A 22,394-nucleotide genomic window follows, 5' to 3' on the forward strand; every position below is an offset into this window, starting at 1 on the left:
AAGTCAAGTACTGTAACCATTACATTACTGTAGTCCTAATTTAACATGCCAATCAAAACAGAATGGTTCTACTGGGATTGAAGCAATATTTTTTCAGGATATTTTGTAAGAACCAGCTTTAAGGCAGTGCTTGTAACAGCCTATAATGAGGCAACATGTGCGATGTAGAAGTCAGCACTAGGGTTGTGGAAACAGTCCAGGGGATTAGCTGAATTAAAAGAACAACCAAGGATACGGGTACGTTGATTGGCATGTTGTTCAAGGTCTGCCACAATGACACAATGGTACTAGTGTGGTTCTAATCATCAGCTGATGGTGAGCACTAAAGTCACCAAGAGTGATGATTACAGAAGAGGGGAAGTTCCAATTGATAGATTTGAGTTTGCTAAGTTTTAGCGAGTGATGATGGTTAGGAGGGATATGGCGAACTGCTGGTGAATTTAATGAGGTGAGAGGGATATTTTAACCACGAGAGGTTGAACTGAGACGATTCAAGGGAGCTAAAATGAGCAGCAGGAATGTCAGAATGAAGGTAAAGGTGCACAACTCCTGCAGATCAGAGGTTAGACTAGAGAGTGAAAGAGGAAAATTAGAAGGAGGAAGAGGCAGAAAGATGTGAAGAGTGAGTTTCAGTAAGGAAAGGTAGTTGAGGACGGGATTGCTGGAGATCGAACTGGACAGAATAGATCTGAGGACCTTCTACAAATGTTAGAGAAGTGCAAACTATAGTGTGAAGTAGCAGCAGAGCTAAGTCATTTGCAGACTGAATTGAAATCTAAATGGGCGTCACGTTTAGGGAGAGCAGCGTGGGAAAACAAGTCAACTGTAAATGCCAACATTCTACAAAGGTTTACAAGGCTGTGACAGCCAATCAGAGTCAACACATTTCAAAGGTCCATTGGCCTGCGTTCCCACTTCCTGCTTACCCTGTGTGGTGTATCTGCATTGATTGTAGAATGACCCTGTGTTCAGTCCAGGATGGACTAAGGGTGTGAGACATTGTAATACTTTATGGGCTTCTCATTTGCAGGTAAACCAGTGATGATCGTTACAGACTATATGGAGAATGGATCGCTGGATTCATTTTTGAGGGTAAGCTCATTGCACTTAAACTAACAGAATATTAAAGCAAAACCAAAATACTGCGGATGCTGGAAATCTGAAATAAAAACAGAAAATGCTGGAAATGCTCAGCAGGTCAGGCAGCATCTGTGGAGAGAGAAACAGAGTCAACTTTTTAGGTCGAGGACCCTTCGTCAGAAAGTTATGTAGAATATTAAACCAACTTGGGTTCATACTTCTCATCATACAACCTAAAAGTAATTTTTGAAAAGCTATTTATAGTGATCGTTATACTGAATACATGAGTTGGAAAGTTTCAGAGACAGTATATGATCCCTGACCTTTGGAGATAAATTAAAAAAGAGAATATTCAAAATGAGAAGAACATCAAATTTCTGACTGATTCAATTCTGTGTTCCTTATAAACATGTTTACTTCTTCAGTGAGTTTCCTCAGTGGAGCACTCAAGTGAAGTAGGACTGTATTTCACAGCAGTCAGGCTTAAATCTTTTGTTCTAAATTAGATTTTACAAACACTGTCATTTGTAAGGTGACATGTGGATCAGGAGTTATGCACTGAGTTCAAAACGTGACTCAAATTTTATTTTAACGCTAGCTATTACTAGAAATGGATCGAACCCTGAAAATTATATCAAATAATATTTTTATGCTCATTCATACTGAATGTCAAATTGGAATGTCAGTGGAAGGGAAAGCTAAATCAAAACATCCCGCGGAAATGTTATATTCAGTAGTAATCAGAAAATGTTATTAAAATATGATTTATATATTTTTGCTGTGCTTTCAGCCAACACCTCATAAATACTCAGGAGCAATACACCCTGAAATTGCAACGCTATTTTCATTCCAGTCAAACAGAATTAAATTATATGAAATATATTTTGTGTATTGTGTTTAACCGGGTGACTGATAACTGTGCTGTTTCCCCACTTCCCCATGCTTTCCTCCCTTTGTAAACTGCCTGTTGCCATGTGTCCATCTCCAGTGAGAAGGGCAGGGTGGTCTCGATCATTGCTTTCATGGTCGTTCCCGCTACCCGGCCAGCCGGGGAAATCGGAGTTCGAGTGGTGTGAGCTGGATCAGGGCAGGGTTTTCATTCTGCTGCTTGCCTGTGATTAGACAAGAACTGGGTGGAACTGACAAACCCAACTCTTAAACCTGACAGCTTTGGGGGCAAGGGAACAAACACTAGGGCTACCAGACCCTTCAACATTCTTCAAGTCTGGCAGGTGTTTGCTGTCCTCTGTTTAAAAGTAGACATGTACCTGTCTTCCTACATTTGAAACAAAGGGTATACTGTGGGTAAGTAGAAGAGCAGATCTAAATGGAAGTAAGCGCCTTTCTATTTAAATTATGCCATTTCACGATCCCTTACTAAACCATCCCCTATCATTCTTTAATAATACTTGCTGTTTGGAAGAAAGTGGATCGGGCCTTTATCTGTGGGCCAGGCCTGTCTCACTGTTTAGGCTCTTGGAAGCGTCTGTGTTCTTCCAATCTTTCCCTCCTAACGGAACCTCAGCTCAGATGAAGTAGCTCATCTCTCTGGCGATGTTTCATTTCCTCGTGGGATGGGGTGAAGCTTTGCCGGTGGATATGCCAACCATTGCCAGGGAACGCTAAAATAGAATTCACAATAAACAATCCCTAAAGGCATGTTTGACTCAAATATATGAGATTGATTCCTCGAGTACATGTAACAAATGCTCACTTAATCTGCGAAAGATGTTAATTGTGTAAAGGGTAACAGATCACCACTGCACCATTGGTATGTACACTTAACTGGACTGAGTATTTACTTATAGTATGGCTAGCAAGGTTTGTGTGTTTGGGATTGTACCGGCACTGTGACACTATATCTGAAATAATAGCCCAAGGATATTTACAGCTAAATGGGATTAACCTGTGGAAAATGACACAGGACACTCTCCTAGTACAAACCGGTCACAATGGCATCACGCGTGAAGCAGAAACAGTGCGTGTGTTGGCAATCGTATCTCGTGCATCTGCCTATAAAAACTGCAAATCACTGGCAGTGCCAACAATTCATATTGGTTTCTGAGCGACATCTCTAGATACAGAAGTATGTAGGCAACATTGGTAGCCCGGAAAGTGCGACGTATACGCAGCTTTTGTAGCACCGAGGAACTCGAATTATGTCTGCAAGTGATCCAAAATTATAACCAGCTGAAACTGAAAAATGAACACCTGAGAAAATGAGCAGAACAATGAGAGAGAGGGCACCCCCAGCACTGCAAATAAATGGTAGAATCCTCTTGCCAAGTGTCTGACCAATAGGCACCATTGTTACTCTCACCCGCTGCATCCTGGGTGAGATGATATCACTGTGTCTTGCTCTGACACTTGTCTGTGTAACTTCCCATAAAATTTTACCACATATAAAATATATTTTTTGAGACTGCACAATGGGAAGCAGGATTAATGGGTTCAGGGAATAGTAGATGCATTGCTGGTCATCTTCCAAAATTCTATAGACTCTGGAACAGTCCCCATGGATTGGAGGGTAGCTAATGTTACCCCACTATTTAAAAAAGGTGGTAGAGAAAAAAACGGGGAATTATAGACTGGAAAGCCTGACATTGGTAGTGGGGAAAATGCTAGAGTCCATTATAAAAGATGTAATAGCAGAGCACTTGGAAAACAGTGACAGGATCGGACAAAGTCAACATGGATTTACAAAAGGTAAATCATGTTTGACTAATCTACTGGAATTTTTTGAGGATGTAACTGGTAGAATAGATAAGGGAGAACCAGTGAATGTGGTGTATTTGGACTTTCAGAAGGCTTTCGATAAGGTTCCGCATAAGAGACTAGCGTGCAAAGTTAAAGCACATGGGATTGGGGGTAAGGTACTGACTTGGATAGAAAACTGGTTGGCAGACAGGAAGCAAAGAGTTGGAATAAACGGGTCTTTTTCCGAGTGGCAGGCAGTGACTAGTGGGGTACCGCAGGGATCGGTGCTAGGACCCCAGTTATTCACAATATATATTAATGATCTAGACGAGGGAACTAGATGTAATATCTCCAAGTTTGCAGATGACACAAAGCTGGGTGGGCGTATGTGCTGTGAGGAGGATGCAGAGAAACTCCAGTACGATTTGGACAGGTTGGGCGATTGGGCAGATGCAGTATAATGTGGATAAATGCTAGGTTATCCACTTTGGTGGCAAAAACAGGAGGGCAGATTATTATCTGAATGGCAGATTGGGAAAAGGGGAAGTGCAACGAGACCTGAGAGTCCTTGTGCACCAGTCGCTGAAGGTAAGCATGCAGGTGCAGCAGGCGGTTAAAAAGGCAAATGGTATTCTGGCCTTCATAGCGAGAGGATTCGAGCACAGGAGCAAGGATGTCTTGCTGCAGTTGTACAGGGCCTTGGTGAGACCACACCTTGAGTATTGTGTGCAGTTTTGGTCGCCTTATCCGTGGAAGGATGTTCTTGCCATTGAGGGAGTGCAGCGAAGATTCACCAGACTGATACCTGGGATGGCAGGAATGACGTATGAAGAGAGATTGGGTCGATTAGGCTTATATTCACTAGAGTTTAGAAGAATGAGAGGGGATCTCATTGAAACTTATAAAATTCTAACAGGATTAGACAGACTAGATGCAGGAAGGCTGTTCCCGATGGCGGGGAGTCCAGAACTAGGGGTCACAGTCTAAGGATCAGGTGTAAGCCATTTAGGACAGAAATGAGGAGGAATTTCTTCACACAGAGAGTGGTGAACCTGTGGAATTCTCTACCACAGAAGGCAGTTGAGGCCAATTCATTAAATATATTCAAGAAGGAGTTGGATATATTTCTTAAGGCTAAGGGGATCAAGGGATTTGGGGAGAAGGCAGGGACAGGGTACTGAGTTTGGATGATCAGCCATGATCGCATTGAATGGCGGAGCAGGCTCGAGGGGCCGAATGGCCTACTCCTGCTCCTATCTTCTATGTTTCTATGAATTTCCACTTTCTCCGCTTGGGCAGTAACCTGGGGGATCGGATCGCCCACCTGTTGTAGAACCCATCCGAATTTCATCCCATTGATATTGCCCAGGCGGTGATGGTGAAACTTTACCCCGTGGTGTCCCGTTACTGGTGCCATGTTATAAGCTGAATTTCTACACATCGCGGCAACCCCCGCAAGGTCCACTTGGCAGAGATTTTGCCTATAACCAATCTTAGAATTTTCCATTTTGAATTTGATTTTTAAATGAGGTCTCCCATTTATGAAGAGTGGTTTTATAGCATCGACTGGTTAGTGTCACTCTGGAGCGGGATTGATTCTATCTTCTGTTCCTTTAGAGACATGATGGGCAGTTCACAGTCATCCAACTTGTTGGGATGCTCCGTGGGATAGCTGCCGGAATGAAGTACCTGTCGGACTTGGGTTACATACACAGGGATCTCGCAGCTCGAAATATCCTGGTCAACAGCAACTTGGTGTGTAAAGTGTCGGACTTTGGCCTGTCCCGGATTTTGGAAGATGATCCGGATGCTGCTTATACCACCACTGTACGGTTTGGAGTTTCACTTTCCTATTGCTATTCTAGCGTAGAGAGTGTGGCCGATGTAAGGGCAGTTTAGCGTGCATGTTGAAACCTAAAGGTGTTATCAGATCAGAACTCACGTCTGCGGCCTTGACATTCATTCAGGTCAAAGTGCAAAGGCCGTGAGTGACCTCACAAGGGCCTTCAATTCATCAACACTCTGCATAAAGCTGCCACTTCCTTTCCATTCTGGCCATTCTTAATGAAAGATGGATGGCATTTTGGTAGTGTGCCTTTGATTGCTAAATACTGATGGAGAGTAATAACAGGAAAATTATCAATCACTAGTTGACTCTGAAACACTAAACAAAAGTTTGGCACTATTAAAATATTTACATTAAGTTGCGAGGTGTTTGTTGTTTTGCAGAAGATGTAGATCAAGCGCAATTCTGAGTGTTACCTTGGCTCACTGTTAGCACTGATAATTCTAAAATATAAGGTTCAAACCCCACTCCAGGATGTGAGCATATAAAGACTTGCATTTATACAGCGCCTTCCACAACCTCACGATTCCCCAAAGCATTTTACAGCCAATGAAGTACTTTTAAAATGTTGTCACTGTTGTAATGTAGGAAACACAGCAGCCAGTTTGTACACAGCAAGATCCCACAAACAGCAATGTGATAATGACCAGAAAATCTGTTTTTTGGTGATGTTGATTGAGGGATAATTATTGGCCAGGACACTGGGGAAAACTCACCTGCTCTTCTTTGAATAGAGCCGTGGGACCTTTACGTCCACCTGAGAGGGCTGATGGGACATCAGTTTAACAGCTCATCTGAAAGACGGCACCTCCGACAGTGCAGCACTCCCTCAGTACTGCACTGGGAGTGTCACCCTAGATTACATGCTCAATATACCTTTTTGAACCCACAACCTTCTGACTCAGAGCCGAGAGCGTTACCCACTAAGCCACGGCTAACACCTAATAATAATAAGCTAGGCTGATATTTTAGTTCAGTACCAAGAGAGCGCTGCATTGTCAGAGATGCTGGCTTTTGGATTAGTTTTACAGGAAACTTTGTGCTATCCGGAGGTGCGCTATCTGGCAATCTGGAGCCACCGGCAAAAATCAGCAGACGTTTTTTATTCTTTTTGTTTGTTTTTTTTGCTTTGTTTGAACAGTCAAGCTGTGCAAGGTCTGTAGCTATAGCAACAGCTTCAGCTACAGAGCTTGCAGGCTACACCCGAGTGTTTAGAAGCTGTTGCTAAGCAACAGTGTTTGTTGTCAAATACGGAGATAAGAATCTCCGTATCTCTCAACATTAACTCTGGAGAGTACGGCAGTTTTGAGGCAATGGCAGCAGCTCGGTCCCGTGGGTGCCGGATAGCACAAAGTTTCCTGTATACTGAAATCCAGTCCCCTGCTCAGCTAAATAGACCACTGGTTAAGCCGCTCAAATGGACAAAATGGGACAGCCTATTCTCTACCCATTGGTAACTGTAAATTGCAAATGGGATCCTACAACCAGCATTGGACCCTGATTTGCATATTTAAACAGTCTCCCACCAGAAACAGATGGGCAAGCTGCTCATCCATTTGCACAAAGTATATTTCATAGTCCTTGGGCATCATTGGTGCAATTAAGGTGATCCCCCACCACGATTTCAACTGCCAGACATCCATTGTCCCGGTGAGAAATGGGCAGCTGGCAGTTGACCGTAGCCCCTGTGGAGTCTGGGGAACGCTGCCCATGGCTCGCTCGATTGGGATATCGTCTCCAAGCTGGCTTCACAGAAGAAATGTTTCAGTTCCAACAAATTTTCGGCGCACTGGAGAGCTGATGTATGCAGCACAAATACAAAGAGCAGTGTAACTGATCCACCAATAACTGGAGATTAGCGTCAGTACTCAACTGACTCCACTCAGTCAGCCTGAGAGCAGCGTTGACGTTATCTGCGGAGATGTTGGTGATTCAGATCATCCTGCCATAAGGTCGCAGTGTGGGGGGTGATCAGGTCCTGTCTCAGAATGAAAGTGGAAACTGGAAACACTCCAACTATGAGGATAACGTTGCACAGTAGTGTAATAGTGTGGCTCAGTTGTCCGAGTCCAGAGATTGTGGGTTCAAGTCCTACCCTGGAACTTGAGCACAAAAATCTAGGCTGACACTCCAGTGCGGTGCTGAGTGAGTGCGGCACTAGCAGAGGTGCCGTCTTTTGGATGAGACGTTAAACTGAGGTCCCGTCTGCTCTCTCAGATGGACATAAAAGACCCCAAGGCACTATTTCGAAAAGAAGGTGTTCTGGCCAATATTTATCCCTCAATCAACATCACTAAAACAGATTACCTGGTCATTATCACATTGCTATTTGTGGGAGCTTGCTGTGCAGTTTTTGGCTGCCGCGTTTCCTACATTACAACAGTGACTAGATTTCAAACAGTACTTCATTGGCTGTAAAGCGCTTTGGGATGTCCGGTGGATGTGAAAGGCGCTATATAAATGCAAGTCTTTCTTTCTTTAATAGTGGGGGTGTGAGTAATACAATAGTGGGGGTGTGAGTAATACAATAGTGGGGGTGTGAGTAATACAATAGTGAGGGTGTGAGTAATACAATAGTGAGGGTGTGAGTAATACAATAGTGGGGGTGTGAGTAATACAATAGTGGGGGTGTGAGTAATACAATAGTGAGGGTGTGAGTAATACAATAGTGAGGGTGTGAGTAATACAATAGTGAGGGTGTCAGTAATACAATAGTGAGGGTGTGAGTAATACAATAGTGGGGGTGTGAGTAATACAATAGTGAGGGTGTCAGTAATACAATAGTGAGGGTGTGAGTAATACAATAGTGGGGGTGTGAGTAATACAATAGTGGGGGTGTGAGTAATACAATAGTGAGGGTGTGAGTAATACAATAGTGGGGGTGTGAGTAATACAATAGTGAGGGTGTGAGTAATACAATAGTGGGGGTGTGAGTAATACAATAGTGAGGGTGTGAGTAATACAATAGTGAGGGTGTCAGTAATACAATAGTGAGGGTGTGAGTAATACAATAGTGGGGGTGTGAGTAATACAATAGTGGGGGTGTGAGTAATACAATAGTGGGGGTGTGAGTAATACAATAGTGAGGGTGTGAGTAATACAATAGTGAGGGTGTCAGTAATACAATAGTGGGGGTGTGAGTAATACAATAGTGGGGGTGTGAGTAATACAATAGTGAGGGTGTGAGTAATACAATAGTGAGGGTGTGAGTAATACAATAGTGGGGGTGTGAGTAATACAATAGTGGGGGTGTGAGTAATACAATAGTGAGGGTGTGAGTAATACAATAGTGGGGGTGTGAGTAATACAATAGTGGGGGTGTGAGTAATACAATAGTGGGGGGGTGAGTAATACAATAGTGAGGGTGTGAGTAATACAATAGTGAGGGTGTGAGTAATACAATAGTGGGGGTGTGAGTAATACAATAGTGGGGGTGTGAGTAATACAATAGTGGGGGTGTGAGTAATACAATAGTGGGGGTGTGAGTAATACAATAGTGAGGGTGTGAGTAATACAATAGTGAGGGTGTCAGTAATACAATAGTGGGGGTGTGAGTAATACAATAGTGGGGGTGTGAGTAATACAATAGTGAGGGTGTGAGTAATACAATAGTGAGGGTGTGAGTAATACAATAGTGGGGGTGTGAGTAATACAATAGTGGGGGTGTGAGTAATACAATAGTGAGGGTGTGAGTAATACAATAGTGGGGGTGTGAGTAATACAATAGTGGGGGGGTGAGTAATACAATAGTGAGGGTGTGAGTAATACAATAGTGGGGGTGTGAGTAATACAATAGTGGGGGTGTGAGTAATACAATAGTGAGGGTGTGAGTAATACAATAGTGAGGGTGTGAGTAATACAATAGTGAGGGTGTCAGTAATACAATAGTGAGGGTGTGAGTAATACAATAGTGAGGGTGTGAGTAATACAATAGTGAGGGTGTCAGTAATACAATAGTGAGGGTGTGAGTAATACAATAGTGGGGGTGTGAGTAATACAATAGTGGGGGTGTGAGTAATACAATAGTGAGGGTGTGAGTAATACAATAGTGAGGGTGTGAGTAATACAATAGTGGGGGTGTGAGTAATACAATAGTGAGGGTGTGAGTAATACAATAGTGAGGGTGTGAGTAATACAATAGTGAGGGTGTGAGTAATACAATAGTGAGGGTGTGAGTAATACAATAGTGGGGGTGTGAGTAATACAATAGTGGGGGTGTGAGTAATACAATAGTGAGGGTGTGAGTAATACAATAGTGGGGGTGTGAGTAATACAATAGTGAGGGTGTGAGTAATACAATAGTGGGGGTGTGAGTAATACAATAGTGGGGGTGTGAGTAATACAATAGTGGGGGTGTGAGTAATACAATAGTGAGGGTGTGAGTAATACAATAGTGAGGGTGTCAGTAATACAATAGTGAGGGTGTGAGTAATACAATAGTGGGGGTGTGAGTAATACAATAGTGGGGGTGTGAGTAATACAATAGTGAGGGTGTGAGTAATACAATAGTGAGGGTGTGAGTAATACAATAGTGAGGGTGTGAGTAATACAATAGTGGGGGTGTGAGTAATACAATAGTGGGGGTGTGAGTAATACAATAGTGAGGGTGTGAGTAATACAATAGTGGGGGTGTGAGTAATACAATAGTGGGGGTGTGAGTAATACAATAGTGAGGGTGTGAGTAATACAATAGTGAGGGCGTGAGTAATACAATAGTGAGGGTGTGAGTAATACAATAGTGAGGGTGTGAGTAATACAATAGTGAGGGTGTGAGTAATACAATAGTGAGGGTGTGAGCATGTACTAGTGAGTTTAAACTAGCTAATCACTCATTGTTCTGCTGATATTCAGAGATCACTTGTACTGCATTTCCACAATTTATCAAGTCTTCAGACCCTTTGATACATTTATTGGGAGTAATTCTCACCTTCACCCCGGGGCAGTAATCTGCAGGATCAGATCACCTGCCCATTATAGAACCCACCCGAAATCAATGCGGTGAAAGTCAGGCGGGTTCTGCAAACAGCGGGCGATTTGCTCTGCCAGGTTACTGCCCGGGGTGAAGGGAAAAATGACCCCCTTGTGTTCCATTTGCTGTTGCCTGGTAAACTCTTTTGCCACATAAAATGGGGGCAATCTTAACCTAACCTGCTCATTGGGAATCTGATGGGATCGGATGGAATGCTGGTTTTACATCCTGCTCGACTTTACTCTCCATTGAAGTCGTGGAAGTCCGTAAACTTGAGCTCATCCGAAACTCTGCTGCCGCGTGTCCTAACTCACACCGTTCACCCATCACCCCCTGTGCTCACTGCCCCGTGTCCTAACTCACACCAAGTCCCGTTCACCCATCACCCCCTGTGCTCACTGCCCCGTGTCCTAACTCACACCCAGTCCCGTTCACCCATCACCCCCTGTGCTCACTGCCCCGTGTCCTAACTCACACCGTTCACCCATCACCCCCTGTGCTCACTGCCCCGTGTCCTAACGCACACCGTTCACCCATCACCCCCTGGGCTCACTGCCCCGTGTCCTAACTCACACCGTTCACCCATCACCCCCTGTGCTCACTGCCCCGTGTCCTAACTCACACCCAGTCCCGTTCACCCATCACCCCCTGTGCTCACTGCCCCGTGTCCTAACTCACACCCAGTCCCGTTCACCCATCACCCCCTGTGCTCACTGCCCCGTGTCCTAACTCACACCCAGTCCCGTTCACCCATCACCCCCTGTGCTCACTGCCCCGTGTCCTAACTCACACCCAGTCCCGTTTACCCATCACCCCCTGTGCTCACTGCCCCGTGTCCGAACTCACACCCAGTCCCGTTCACCCATCACCCCCTGTGCTCACTGCCCCGTGTCCTAACTCGCACCCAGTCCCGTTCACCCATCACCCCCTGTGCTCACTGCCCCGTGTCCTAACACACACCCAGTCCCGTTCACCCATCACCCCCTGTGCTCACTGCCCCGTGTCCTAACTCACACCCAGTCCCGTTCACCCATCACCCCCTGTGCTCACTGCCCCATGTCCTAACTCACACCGTTCACCCATCACCCCCTGTGCTCACTGCCCCGTGTCCTAACTCACACCCAGTCCCGTTCACCCATCACCCCCTGGGCTCACTGCCCCGTGTCCTAACTCACACCGTTCACCCATCACCCCCTGTGCTCACTGCCCCGTGTCCTAACTCACACCCAGTCCCGTTCACCCATCACCCCCTGTGCTCACTGCCCCGTGTCCTAACTCACACCCAGTCCCGTTCACCCATCACCCCCTGTGCTCACTGCCCCGTGTCCTAACTCACACCCAGTCCCGTTCACCCATCACCCCCTGTGCTCACTGCCCCGTGTCCTAACTCACACCCAGTCCCGTTTACCCATCACCCCCTGTGCTCACTGCCCCGTGTCCGAACTCACACCCAGTCCCGTTCACCCATCACCCCCTGTGCTCACTGCCCCGTGTCCTAACTCGCACCCAGTCCCGTTCACCCATCACCCCCTGTGCTCACTGCCCCGTGTCCTAACACACACCCAGTCCCGTTCACCCATCACCCCCTGTGCTCACTGCCCCGTGTCCTAACTCGCACCCAGTCCCGTTTACCCATCACCCCCTGTGCTCACTGCCCCGTGTCCGAACTCACACCCAGTCCCGTTCACCCATCACCCCCTGTGCTCACTGCCCCGTGTCCTAACTCGCACCCAGTCCCGTTCACCCATCACCCCCTGTGCTCACTGCCCCGTGTCCTAACTCGCACCCAGTCCCGTTCACCCATCACCCCCTGTGCTCACTGCCCCGTGTCCTAACTCACACCGAGTCCCGTTCACCCATCACCCCCTGTGCTCACTGCCCCGTGTCCTAACTCACACCCAGTCCCGTTCACCCATCACCCCCTGTGCTCACTGCCCCATGTCCTAACTCACACCCAGTCCCGTTCACCCATCACCCACTGTGCTCACTGCCCCGTGTCCTAACTCACACCGAGTCCCGTTCACCCATCACCCCCTGTGCTCACTGCCCCGTGTCCTAACTCACACTGAGTCCCGTTCACCCATCACCCCCTGTGCTCACTGCCCCGTGTCCTAACTCGCACCCAGTCCCGTTCACCCATCAGCCCCTGTGCTCACTGCCCCGTGTCCTAACTCACACCGAGTCCCGTTCACCCATCACCCCCTGTGCTCACTGCCCCGTGTCCTAACTCACACCCAGTCCCGTTCACCCATCACCCCCTGTGCTCACTGCCCCATGTCCTAACTCACACCCAGTCCCGTTCACCCATCACCCACTGTGCTCACTGCCCCGTGTCCTAACTCACACCGAGTCCCGTTCACCCATCACCCCCTGTGCTCACTGCCCCGTGTCCTAACTCACACCCAGTCCCGTTCACCCATCACCCCCTGTGCTCACTGCCCCATGTCCTAACTCACACCCAGTCCCGTTCACCCATCACCCACTGTGCTCACTGCCCCGTGTCCTAACTCGCACTGAGTCCCGTTCACCCATCACCCCCTGTGCTCACTGCCCCGTGTCCTAACTCGCACCCAGTCCCGTTCACCCATCACCCCGTGCTCACTGCCCTGTGTACTAACTCGCACCCTGTCCCGTTCACCCATCACCCCCTGTGCTCACTGCCCCGTGTACTAACTCTCACCCAGTCCCGTTCACCCATTACCCCCTGTGCTCACTGCCCCGTGTCCTAACTCGCACCCAGTCCCGTTCACCCATCACCCCCTGTGCTCACTGCCCCGTGTCCTAACTCGCACCCAGTCCCGTTCACCCATCACCCCCTGTGCTCACTGCCCCGTGTCCTAACTCACACCCAGTTCCGTTCGCCCATCACCCCCTGTGCTCACTGCCCCGTGTCCTAACTCGCACCAAGTCCCGTTCACCCATCACCCCCTGTGCTCACTGCCCCGTGTGCTAACTCGCACCCAGTCCCGTTCACCCATCACCCCCTGTGCTCACTGCCCCGTGTCCTAACTCACACCCAGTCCCGTTCACCCATCACTCCCTGTGCTCACTGCCCCGTGTCCTAACTCACACCCAGTCCCGTTCACCCATCACCCCGTGCTCACTGCCCGTGTCCTAACTCACACCCAGTCCCGTTCACCCATCACCCCCTGTGCTCACTGCCGCGTGTCCTAACTCACACCCAGTCCCGTTCGCCCATCACCCCCTGTGCTCACTGCCCCGTGTCCTAACTCACACCCAGTCCCGTTCACACATCACCCCCTGCGCTCACTGCCCCGTGTCCGAAATCACACCCAGTCCCGTTCACCCATCACCCCCTGTGCTCACTGCCCCGTGTCCTAATTCACACCCAGTCCCGTTCACCCATCACCCCCTGTGCTCACTGCCCCGTGTCCTAACTCGCACCCAGTCCCGTTCACCCATCACCCCGTGCTCACTGCCCCGTGTCCTAACTCGCACCCAGTCCCGTTCACCCATCACCCCCTGTGCTCACTGCCCCCATGTCCTAACTCGCACCCAGTCCCGTTCACCCATCACCCCCTGTGCTCACTGCCCCCTGTCCGAACTCGCACCGAGTCCCGTTCACCCATCACCCCCTCTGCTCACTGCCCCGTGTCCTAACTCACACCCAGTCCCATTCACCCATCACCCCCTGTGCTCACTGCCCCGTGTCCTAACTCACACCCAGTCCCGTTCACCCATCACCCCTGTGCTCACTGCCCCGTGTCCTAACTCACACCAAGTCCCGTTCACCCATCACCCCCTGTGCTCACTGCTCCGTGTCCTAACTCGCACCCAGTCCCGTTCACCCATCACCCCCCGTGCTCACTGCCCCGTGTCCTAACTCGCACCCAGTCCCGTTCACCCATCACCCCCTGTGCTCACTGCCCCGTGTCCTAACTCGCACCCAGTCCCGTTCACCCATCACCCCCTGTGCTCACTGCCCCATGTCCTAACTCGCACCAAGTCCCGTTCACCCATCACCCCCTGTGCTCACTGCCCCGTGTCCTATCTCGCACCAAGTCCCGTTCACCCATCACCCCCTGTGCTCACTGCCCCGTGTCCTAACTCACACCCAGTTCCGTTCGCCCATCACCCCCTGTGCTCACTGCCCCGTGTCCTATCTCACACCCAGTCCCGTTCACCCATCACCCCCTGTGCTCACTGCCCCGTGTCCTAACTCGCACCCAGTCCCGTTCGCCCATCACCGCCTGTGCTCACTGCCCCGTGTCCTAACTCACACCCAGTCCCGTTCACCCATCACCCCGTGCTCACTGCCCCGTGTCCTAACTCACACTAAGTCCCGTTTACCCATCACCCCCTGTGCTCACTGCCCCGTGTCCTAACTCACACCCAGTCCCGTTCACCCATCGCCACCTGTGCTCACTGCCCCGTGTCCTAACTCACACCCAGTCCCGTTCGCCCATCACCCCTGTGCTCACTGCCCCGTGTCCTAACTCACACCCAGTCCCGTTCACCCATCACCCCCTGTGCTCACTGCCCCGTGTCCTAACTCACACCCAGTCCCGTTCACCCATCACCCCCTGTGCTCACTGCCCCGTGTCCTAACTCACACCCAGTCCCGTTCACCCATCACTCCCTGTGCTCACTGCCCCGTGCCCCAACTCGCACCCAGTCCCATTCATCCATCACCCACTGTGCTCACTGCCCCGTGTCCTAACTCGCACCCAGTCCCGTTCACCCCTCACCCCGTGTGCTCACTGCCCCGTGTCCTAACTCGCACCCAGTCCCGTTCACCCATCACCCACTGTGCTCACTGCCCCGTGTCCAAACTCACACCCAGTCCCGTTCACCCATCACCCCCTGTGCTCACTGCCCTGTGTCCTAACTCGCACCGAGTCCCGCTCACCCATCACCCCCTGTGCTCACTGCCCCGTGTCCTAACTCACACCCAGTCCCTTTCACCCATCACCCCCTGTGCTCACTGCCCCGTGTCCTAACTCACACCCAGTCCCATTCACCCATCACCCCCTGTGCTCACTGCCCCGTGTCCTAACTCGCACCCAGTCCAGTTCATCCATCACCCCCTGTGCTCACTGCCCCGTGTCCTAACTCGCACCCAGTCCCGTTCACTCATCACCCCCTGTGCTCACTGCCCCGTGTCGTAACTCACACCCAGTCCCGTTCACCCATCACCCCGTGCTCACTGCCCCGTGTCCTAACTCACACCCAGTCCCGTTCACCCATCACCCCGTGCTCACTGCCCGTGTCCTAACTCACACCCAGTTCCGTTCACCCATCACCCCGTGCTCACTGCCCCGTGTCCTAACTCACACCCAGTCCTGTTCACCCATCACCCCCTGTGCTCACTGCCCCGTGTCCTAACTCACACCCAGTCCCGTTCACCCATCACCCCCTGTGCTCACTGCCCCGTGTCCTAACTCGCACCAACTCCAGTTCACCCATCACCCCCTGTGCTCACTGCCCCGTGTCCTAACTCGCACCCAGTCCCGTTCACCCATCACCCCGTGCTCACTGCCCGTGTCCTAACTCACACCCAGTCCTGTTCACCCATCACCCCCTGTTCTCACTGCCCCGTGTGCTAACTCGCTCCCAGTCCCGTTCACCCATCACCCCCTGTGCTCACTGCCCCGTGTCCTAACTCACACCCAGTCCCGTTCACTCATCACCCCGTGCTCACTGCCCGTGTCCTAACTCACACCCAGTCCCGTTCACCCATCACCCCCTGTGCTCACTGCCCCGTGTCCTAACTCACACCCAGTCCCGTTCACCCATCACCCCCTGTGCTCACTGCCCGTGTCCTAACTCACACCCAGTCCCGTTCACCCATCACCCCCTGTGCTCACTGCCCCGTGTCCTAACTCACACCCAGTCCCGTTCACCCATCACCCCCTGTGCTCACTGCCCCGTGTCCTAACTCACACCCAGTCCCGTTCACCCATCACCCCCTGTGCTCACTGCCCCGTGTCCTAACTCGCACACAGTCCCATTCATCCATCACCCCCTGTGCTCACTGCCCCGTGTCCAAACTCACACCCAGTCCCGTTCACCCATCACCCCGTGCTCACTGCCCCGTGTGCTAACTCACACCCAGTCCCGTTCACCCATCACCCCGTGTTCACTGCCCCGTGTCCTAACTCACACCCAGTCCCATTCACCCATCACGCCCTGTGCTCACTGCCCCGTGCCCAAACTCACACCCAGTCCCGTTCACCCATCACCCCGTGTTCACTGCCCCGTGTCCTAACTCGCACCAAGTCCCGTTCATCCATCACCCCCTGTGCTCACTGCCCTGTGTCCTAACTCGCACCAAGTCCCGTTCACCCATCACCCCCTGTGCTCACTGCCCCGTATCCTAACTCGCACCAAGTCCCGTTCACCCATCACCCCCTGTGCTCACTGCCCTGTGTCCTAACTCGCACCAAGTCCCGTTCACCCATCACCCCCTGTGCTCACTGCCCCGTGTCCTAACTCACACCCAGTCCCGTTCACCCATCACCCCCTGTGCTCACTGCCCCGTGTCCTAACTCACACCCAGTCCCGTTCACCCATCACCCCCTGTGCTCACTGCCCCATGTCCTAACTCACACCCAGTCCCGTTCACCCATCACCCACTGTGCTCACTGCTCCGTGTCCTAACTCACACCCAGTCCCATTCACCCATCACCCACTGTGCTCACTGCTCCGTGTCCTAACTCACACCCAGTCCTGTTCACCCATCACCCCCTGTGCTCACTGCCCCGTGTCCTAACTCGCACCGAGTCCCGTTCACCCATCACCCCCTGTGCTCACTGCCCCGTGTCCTAACTCACACCCAGTCCCGTTCACCCATCACCCGCTGTGCTCACTGCCCCGTGTCCAAACTGACACCCAGTCCCGTTTACCCATCACCCCCTGTGCTCACTGCCCCGTGTCCTAACTCACACCCAGTCCCGTTCACCCATCACCCCCTGTGCTCACTGCCCCGTGTCCTAACTTGCACCCAGTCCCGTTCACCCATCACCCGCTGTGCTCACTGCCCCGTGTCCTAACTCACACCCAGTCCCGTTCACCCATCACCCCGTGCTCACTGCCCCGTGTCCTAACTCGCACCCAGTCCCGTTCACCCATCACTCCCTGTGCTCACTGCCCCGTGTCCTAACTCGCACCCAGTCCCGTTCACCCATCACTCCCTGTGCTCACTGCCCCCGTGTCCTAACTCGCACCCAGTCCCGTTCACCCATCACCCCCTGTGCTCACTGCCCCCGTGTCCTAACTCGCACCCAGTCCCGTTCACCCATCACTCCCTGTGCTCACTGCCCCCGTGTCCGATCTCGCACCGAGTCCCGTTCACCCATCACCCCCTGTGCTCACTGCCCCGTGTCCTAACTCACACCCAGTCCCGTTCACCCATCACCCCCTGTGCTCACTGCCCCGTGTCCTAACTCACACCCAGTCCCGTTCACCCATCACCCCTGTGCTGACTGCCCCGTGTCCTAACTCACACCAAGTCCCGTTCACCCATCACCCTCTGTGCTCACTGCCCCGTGTCCTAACTCGCACCCAGTCCCGTTCACCCATCACCCCCCGTGCTCACTGCCCCGTGTCCTAACTCGCACCCAGTCCCGTTCACCCATCACCCCCTGTGCTCACTGCCCCGTGTCCTAACTCGCACCCAGTCCCGTTCACCCATCACCCCCTGTGCTCACTGCCCCGTGTCCTAACTCGCACCCAGTCCCGTTCACCCATCACCCCCTGTGCTCACTGCCCCGTGTCCTAACTCGCACCCATTCCTTTCACCAATCACCCCCTGTGCTCACTGCCCCGTGTCCTAACTCACACCCAGTCCCGTTCACCCATCACCCGCTGTGCTCACTGCCCCGTGTCCTAACTCACACCCAGTCCCGTTCACCCATCACCCCCTGTGCTCACTGCCTCGTGTCCTAACTCGCACCAAGTCCCGTTCATCCATCACCCCCTGTGCTCACTGCCCCGTGTCCTAACTCACACCCAGTCCCGTTCACCCATCACCCCCTGTGCTCACTGCCCCGTGTCCTATCTCGCACCAAGTCCCGTTCACCCATCACCCCCTGTGCTCACTGCCCCGTGTCCTAACTCACACCCAGTCCCGTTCACCCATCACCCCCTGTGCTCACTGCCCCGTGTCCTAACTCACACCCAGTCCCGTTCGCCCATCACCCCCTGTGCTCACTGCCCCGTGTCCTAACTCACACCCAGTCCCGTTCACCCATCACCCCGTGCTCACTGCCCCGTGTCCTAACTCACACTAAGTCCCGTTTACCCATCACCCCCTGTGCTCACTGCCCCGTGTCCTAACTCACACCCAGTCCCGTTCACCCATCGCCACCTGTGCTCACTGCCCCGTGTCCTAACTCACACCCAGTCCCGTTCGCCCATCACCCCTGTGCTCACTGCCCCGTGTCCTAACTCACACCCAGTCCCGTTCACCCATCACCCCCTGTGCTCACTGCCCCGTGTCCTAACTCACACCCAGTCCCGTTCACCCATCACCCCCTGTGCTCACTGCCCCGTGTCCTAACTCACACCCAGTCCCGTTCACCCATCACCCCCTGTGCTCACTGCCCCGTGTCCTAACTCACACCCAGTCCCTTTCACCCATCACTCCCTGTGCTCACTGCCTCGTGCCCTAACTCGCACCCAGTCCCATTCATCCATCACCCAGTGTGCTCACTGCCCCGTGTCCTAACTCGCACCCAGTCCCGTTCACCCCTCACCCCGTGTGCTCACTGCCCCGTGTCCTAACTCGCACCCAGTCCCGTTCACCCATCACCCACTGTGCTCACTGCCCCGTGTCCTAACTCACACCCAGTCCCGTTCACCCATCACCCCCTGTGCTCACTGCCCTGTGTCCTAACTCGCACCGAGTCCCGCTCACCCATCACCCCCTGTGCTCACTGCCCCGTGTCCTAACTCACACCCAGTCCCTTTCACCCATCACCCCCTGTGCTCACTGCCCCGTGTCCTAACTCACACCCAGTCCCATTCACCCATCACCCCCTGTGCTCACTGCCCCGTGTCCTAACTCGCACCCAGTCCAGTTCATCCATCACCCCCTGTGCTCACTGCCCCGTGTCCTAACTCGCACCCAGTCCCGTTCACTCATCACCCCCTGTGCTCACTGCCCCGTGTCGTAACTCACACCCAGTCCCGTTCACCCATCACCCCGTGCTCACTGCCCCGTGTCCTAACTCACACCCAGTCCCGTTCACCCATCACCCCGTGCTCACTGCCCGTGTCCTAACTCACACCCAGTTCCGTTCACCCATCACGCCGTGCTCACTGCCCCGTGTCCTAACTCACACCCAGTCCTGTTCACCCATCACCCCCTGTGCTCACTGCCCCGTGTCCTAACTCACACCCAGTCCCGTTCACCCATCACCCCCTGTGCTCACTGCCCCGTGTCCTAAATCGCACCAACTCCAGTTCACCCATCACCCCCTGTGCTCACTGCCCCGTGTCCTAACTCACATCAGGTCCCGTTCACCCATCACCCCCTGTGCTCACTGCCCCGTGTCCTAACTCGCACCCAGTCCCGTTCACCCATCACCCCGTGCTCACTGCCCGTGTCCTAACTCAAACCCAGTCCTGTTCACCCATCACCCCCTGTTCTCACTGCCCCGTGTGCTAACTCGCTCCCAGTCCCGTTCACCCATCACCCCCTGTGCTCACTGCCCCGTGTCCTAACTCACACCCAGTCCCGTTCACCCATCACTCCCTGTGCTCACTGCCCCGTGTCCTAACTCACACCCAGTCCCGTTCTCCCATCACCCCGTGCTCACTGCCCGTGTCCTAACTCACACCCAGTCCCGTTCACCCATCACCCCCTGTGCTCACTGCCCCGTGTCCTAACTCACACCCAGTCCCGTTCACCCATCACCCCTGTGCTCACTGCCCCGTGTCCTAACTCACACCCAGTCCCGTTCACCCATCACCCCCTGTGCTCACTGCCCCGTGTCCTAACTCGCACCCAGTCCCATTCATCCATCACCCCCTGTGCTCACTGCCCCGTGTCCAAACTCACACCCCGTCCCGTTCACCCATCACCCCGTGCTCACTGCCCCGTGTGCTAACTCACACCCAGTCCCGTTCACCCATCACCCCGTGTTCACTGCCCCGTGTCCTAACTCACACCCAGTCCCGTTCACCCATCACGCCCTGTGCTCACTGCCCCGTGCCCAAACTCACACCCAGTCCCGTTCACCCATCACCCCGTGTTCACTGCCCCGTGTCCTAACTCGCACCAAGTCCCGTTCATCCATCACCCCCTGTGCTCACTGCCCTGTGTCCTAACTCGCACCAAGTCCCGTTCACCCATCACCCCCTGTGCTCACTGCCCCGTGTCCTAACTCGCACCAAGTCCCGTTCACCCATCACCCCCTGTGCTCACTGCCCCGTGTCCTAACTCACACCCAGTCCCGTTCACCCATCACCCCCTGTGCTCACTGCCCCGTGTCCTAACTCACACCCAGTCCCGTTCACCCATCACCCCCTGTGCTCACTGCCCCATGTCCTAACTCACACCCAGTCCCGTTCACCCATCACCCACTGTGCTCACTGCTCCGTGTCCTAACTCACACCCAGTCCCATTCACCCATCACCCACTGTGCTCACTGCTCCGTGTCCTAACTCACACCCAGTCCTGTTCACCCATCACCCCCTGTGCTCACTGCCCCGTGTCCTAACTCACACCGAGTCCCGTTCACCCATCACCCCCTGTGCTCACTGCCCCGTGTCCTAACTCACACCCAGTCCCGTTCACCCATCACCCGCTGTGCTCACTGCCCCGTGTCCTAACTGACACCCAGTCCCGTTTACCCATCACCCCCTGTGCTCACTGCCCCGTGTCCTAACTCACACCCAGTCCCGTTCACCCATCACTCCCTGTGCTCACTGCCCCGTGTCCTAACTTGCACCCAGTCCCATTCACCCATCACTCCCTGTGCTCACTGCCCCCGTGTCCTAACTCGCACCCAGTCCCGTTCACCCATCACCCCCTGTGCTCACTGCCCCCGTGTCCTAACTCGCACCCAGTCCCGTTCACCCATCACTCCCTGTGCTCACTGCCCCCGTGTCCGATCTCGCACCGAGTCCCGTTCACCCATCACCCCCTGTGCTCACTGCCCCGTGTCCTAACTCACACCCAGTCCCGTTCACCCATCACCCCCTGTGCTCACTGCCCCGTGTCCTAACTCACACCCAGTCCCGTTCACCCATCACCCCTGTGCTGACTGCCCCGTGTCCTAACTCACACCAAGTCCCGTTCACCCATCACCCTCTGTGCTCGCTGCCCCGTGTCCTAACTCGCACCCAGTCCCGTTCACCCATCACCCCCCGTGCTCACTGCCCCGTGTCCTAACTCGCACCCAGTCCCGTTCACCCATCACCCCCTGTGCTCACTGCCCCGTGTCCTAACTCGCACCCAGTCCCGTTCACCCATCACCCCCTGTGCTCACTGCCCCGTGTCCTAACTCGCACCCAGTCCCGTTCACCCATCACCCCCTGTGCTCACTGCCCCGTGTCCTAACTCGCACCCATTCCTTTCACCAATCACCCCCTGTGCTCACTGCCCCGTGTCCTAACTCACACCCAGTCCCGTTCACCCATCACCCGCTGTGCTCACTGCCCCGTGTCCTCACTCACACCCAGTCCCGTTCACCCATCACCCCCTGTGCTCACTGCCTCGTGTCCTAACTCGCACCAAGTCCCGTTCATCCATCACCCCCTGTGCTCACTGCCCCGTGTCCTAACTCGCACCCAGTCCCGTTCACCCATTACTCCCTGTGCTCATTGCCCCCGTGT

General features: G+C 52.9%; 1 protein-coding gene across 2 annotated transcripts in view; it reads left to right on the plus strand.

The window, feature by feature from the left end:
* epha8 (eph receptor A8) overlaps window positions 1–22,394 on the plus strand; it is a 782,627-nt gene that overhangs the window by 618,469 nt on the left and 141,764 nt on the right. For both annotated transcript variants that reach the window (XM_085966785.1, XM_085966786.1), the window contains exons 12-13: window positions 1,031–1,092; window positions 5,395–5,604. In XM_085966785.1, the coding sequence (XP_085822911.1) occupies window positions 1,031–1,092; window positions 5,395–5,604 (272 nt within the window). The remainder of the gene's footprint in view (window positions 1–1,030; window positions 1,093–5,394; window positions 5,605–22,394) is intronic.

The sequence above is a fragment of the Somniosus microcephalus genome, chromosome 25 (assembly GCF_052327205.1).
Source record: "Somniosus microcephalus isolate GS21.2 chromosome 25, FLI_Smic_1.0, whole genome shotgun sequence".
NCBI classification, from domain to species: domain Eukaryota; kingdom Metazoa; phylum Chordata; class Chondrichthyes; order Squaliformes; family Somniosidae; genus Somniosus; species Somniosus microcephalus.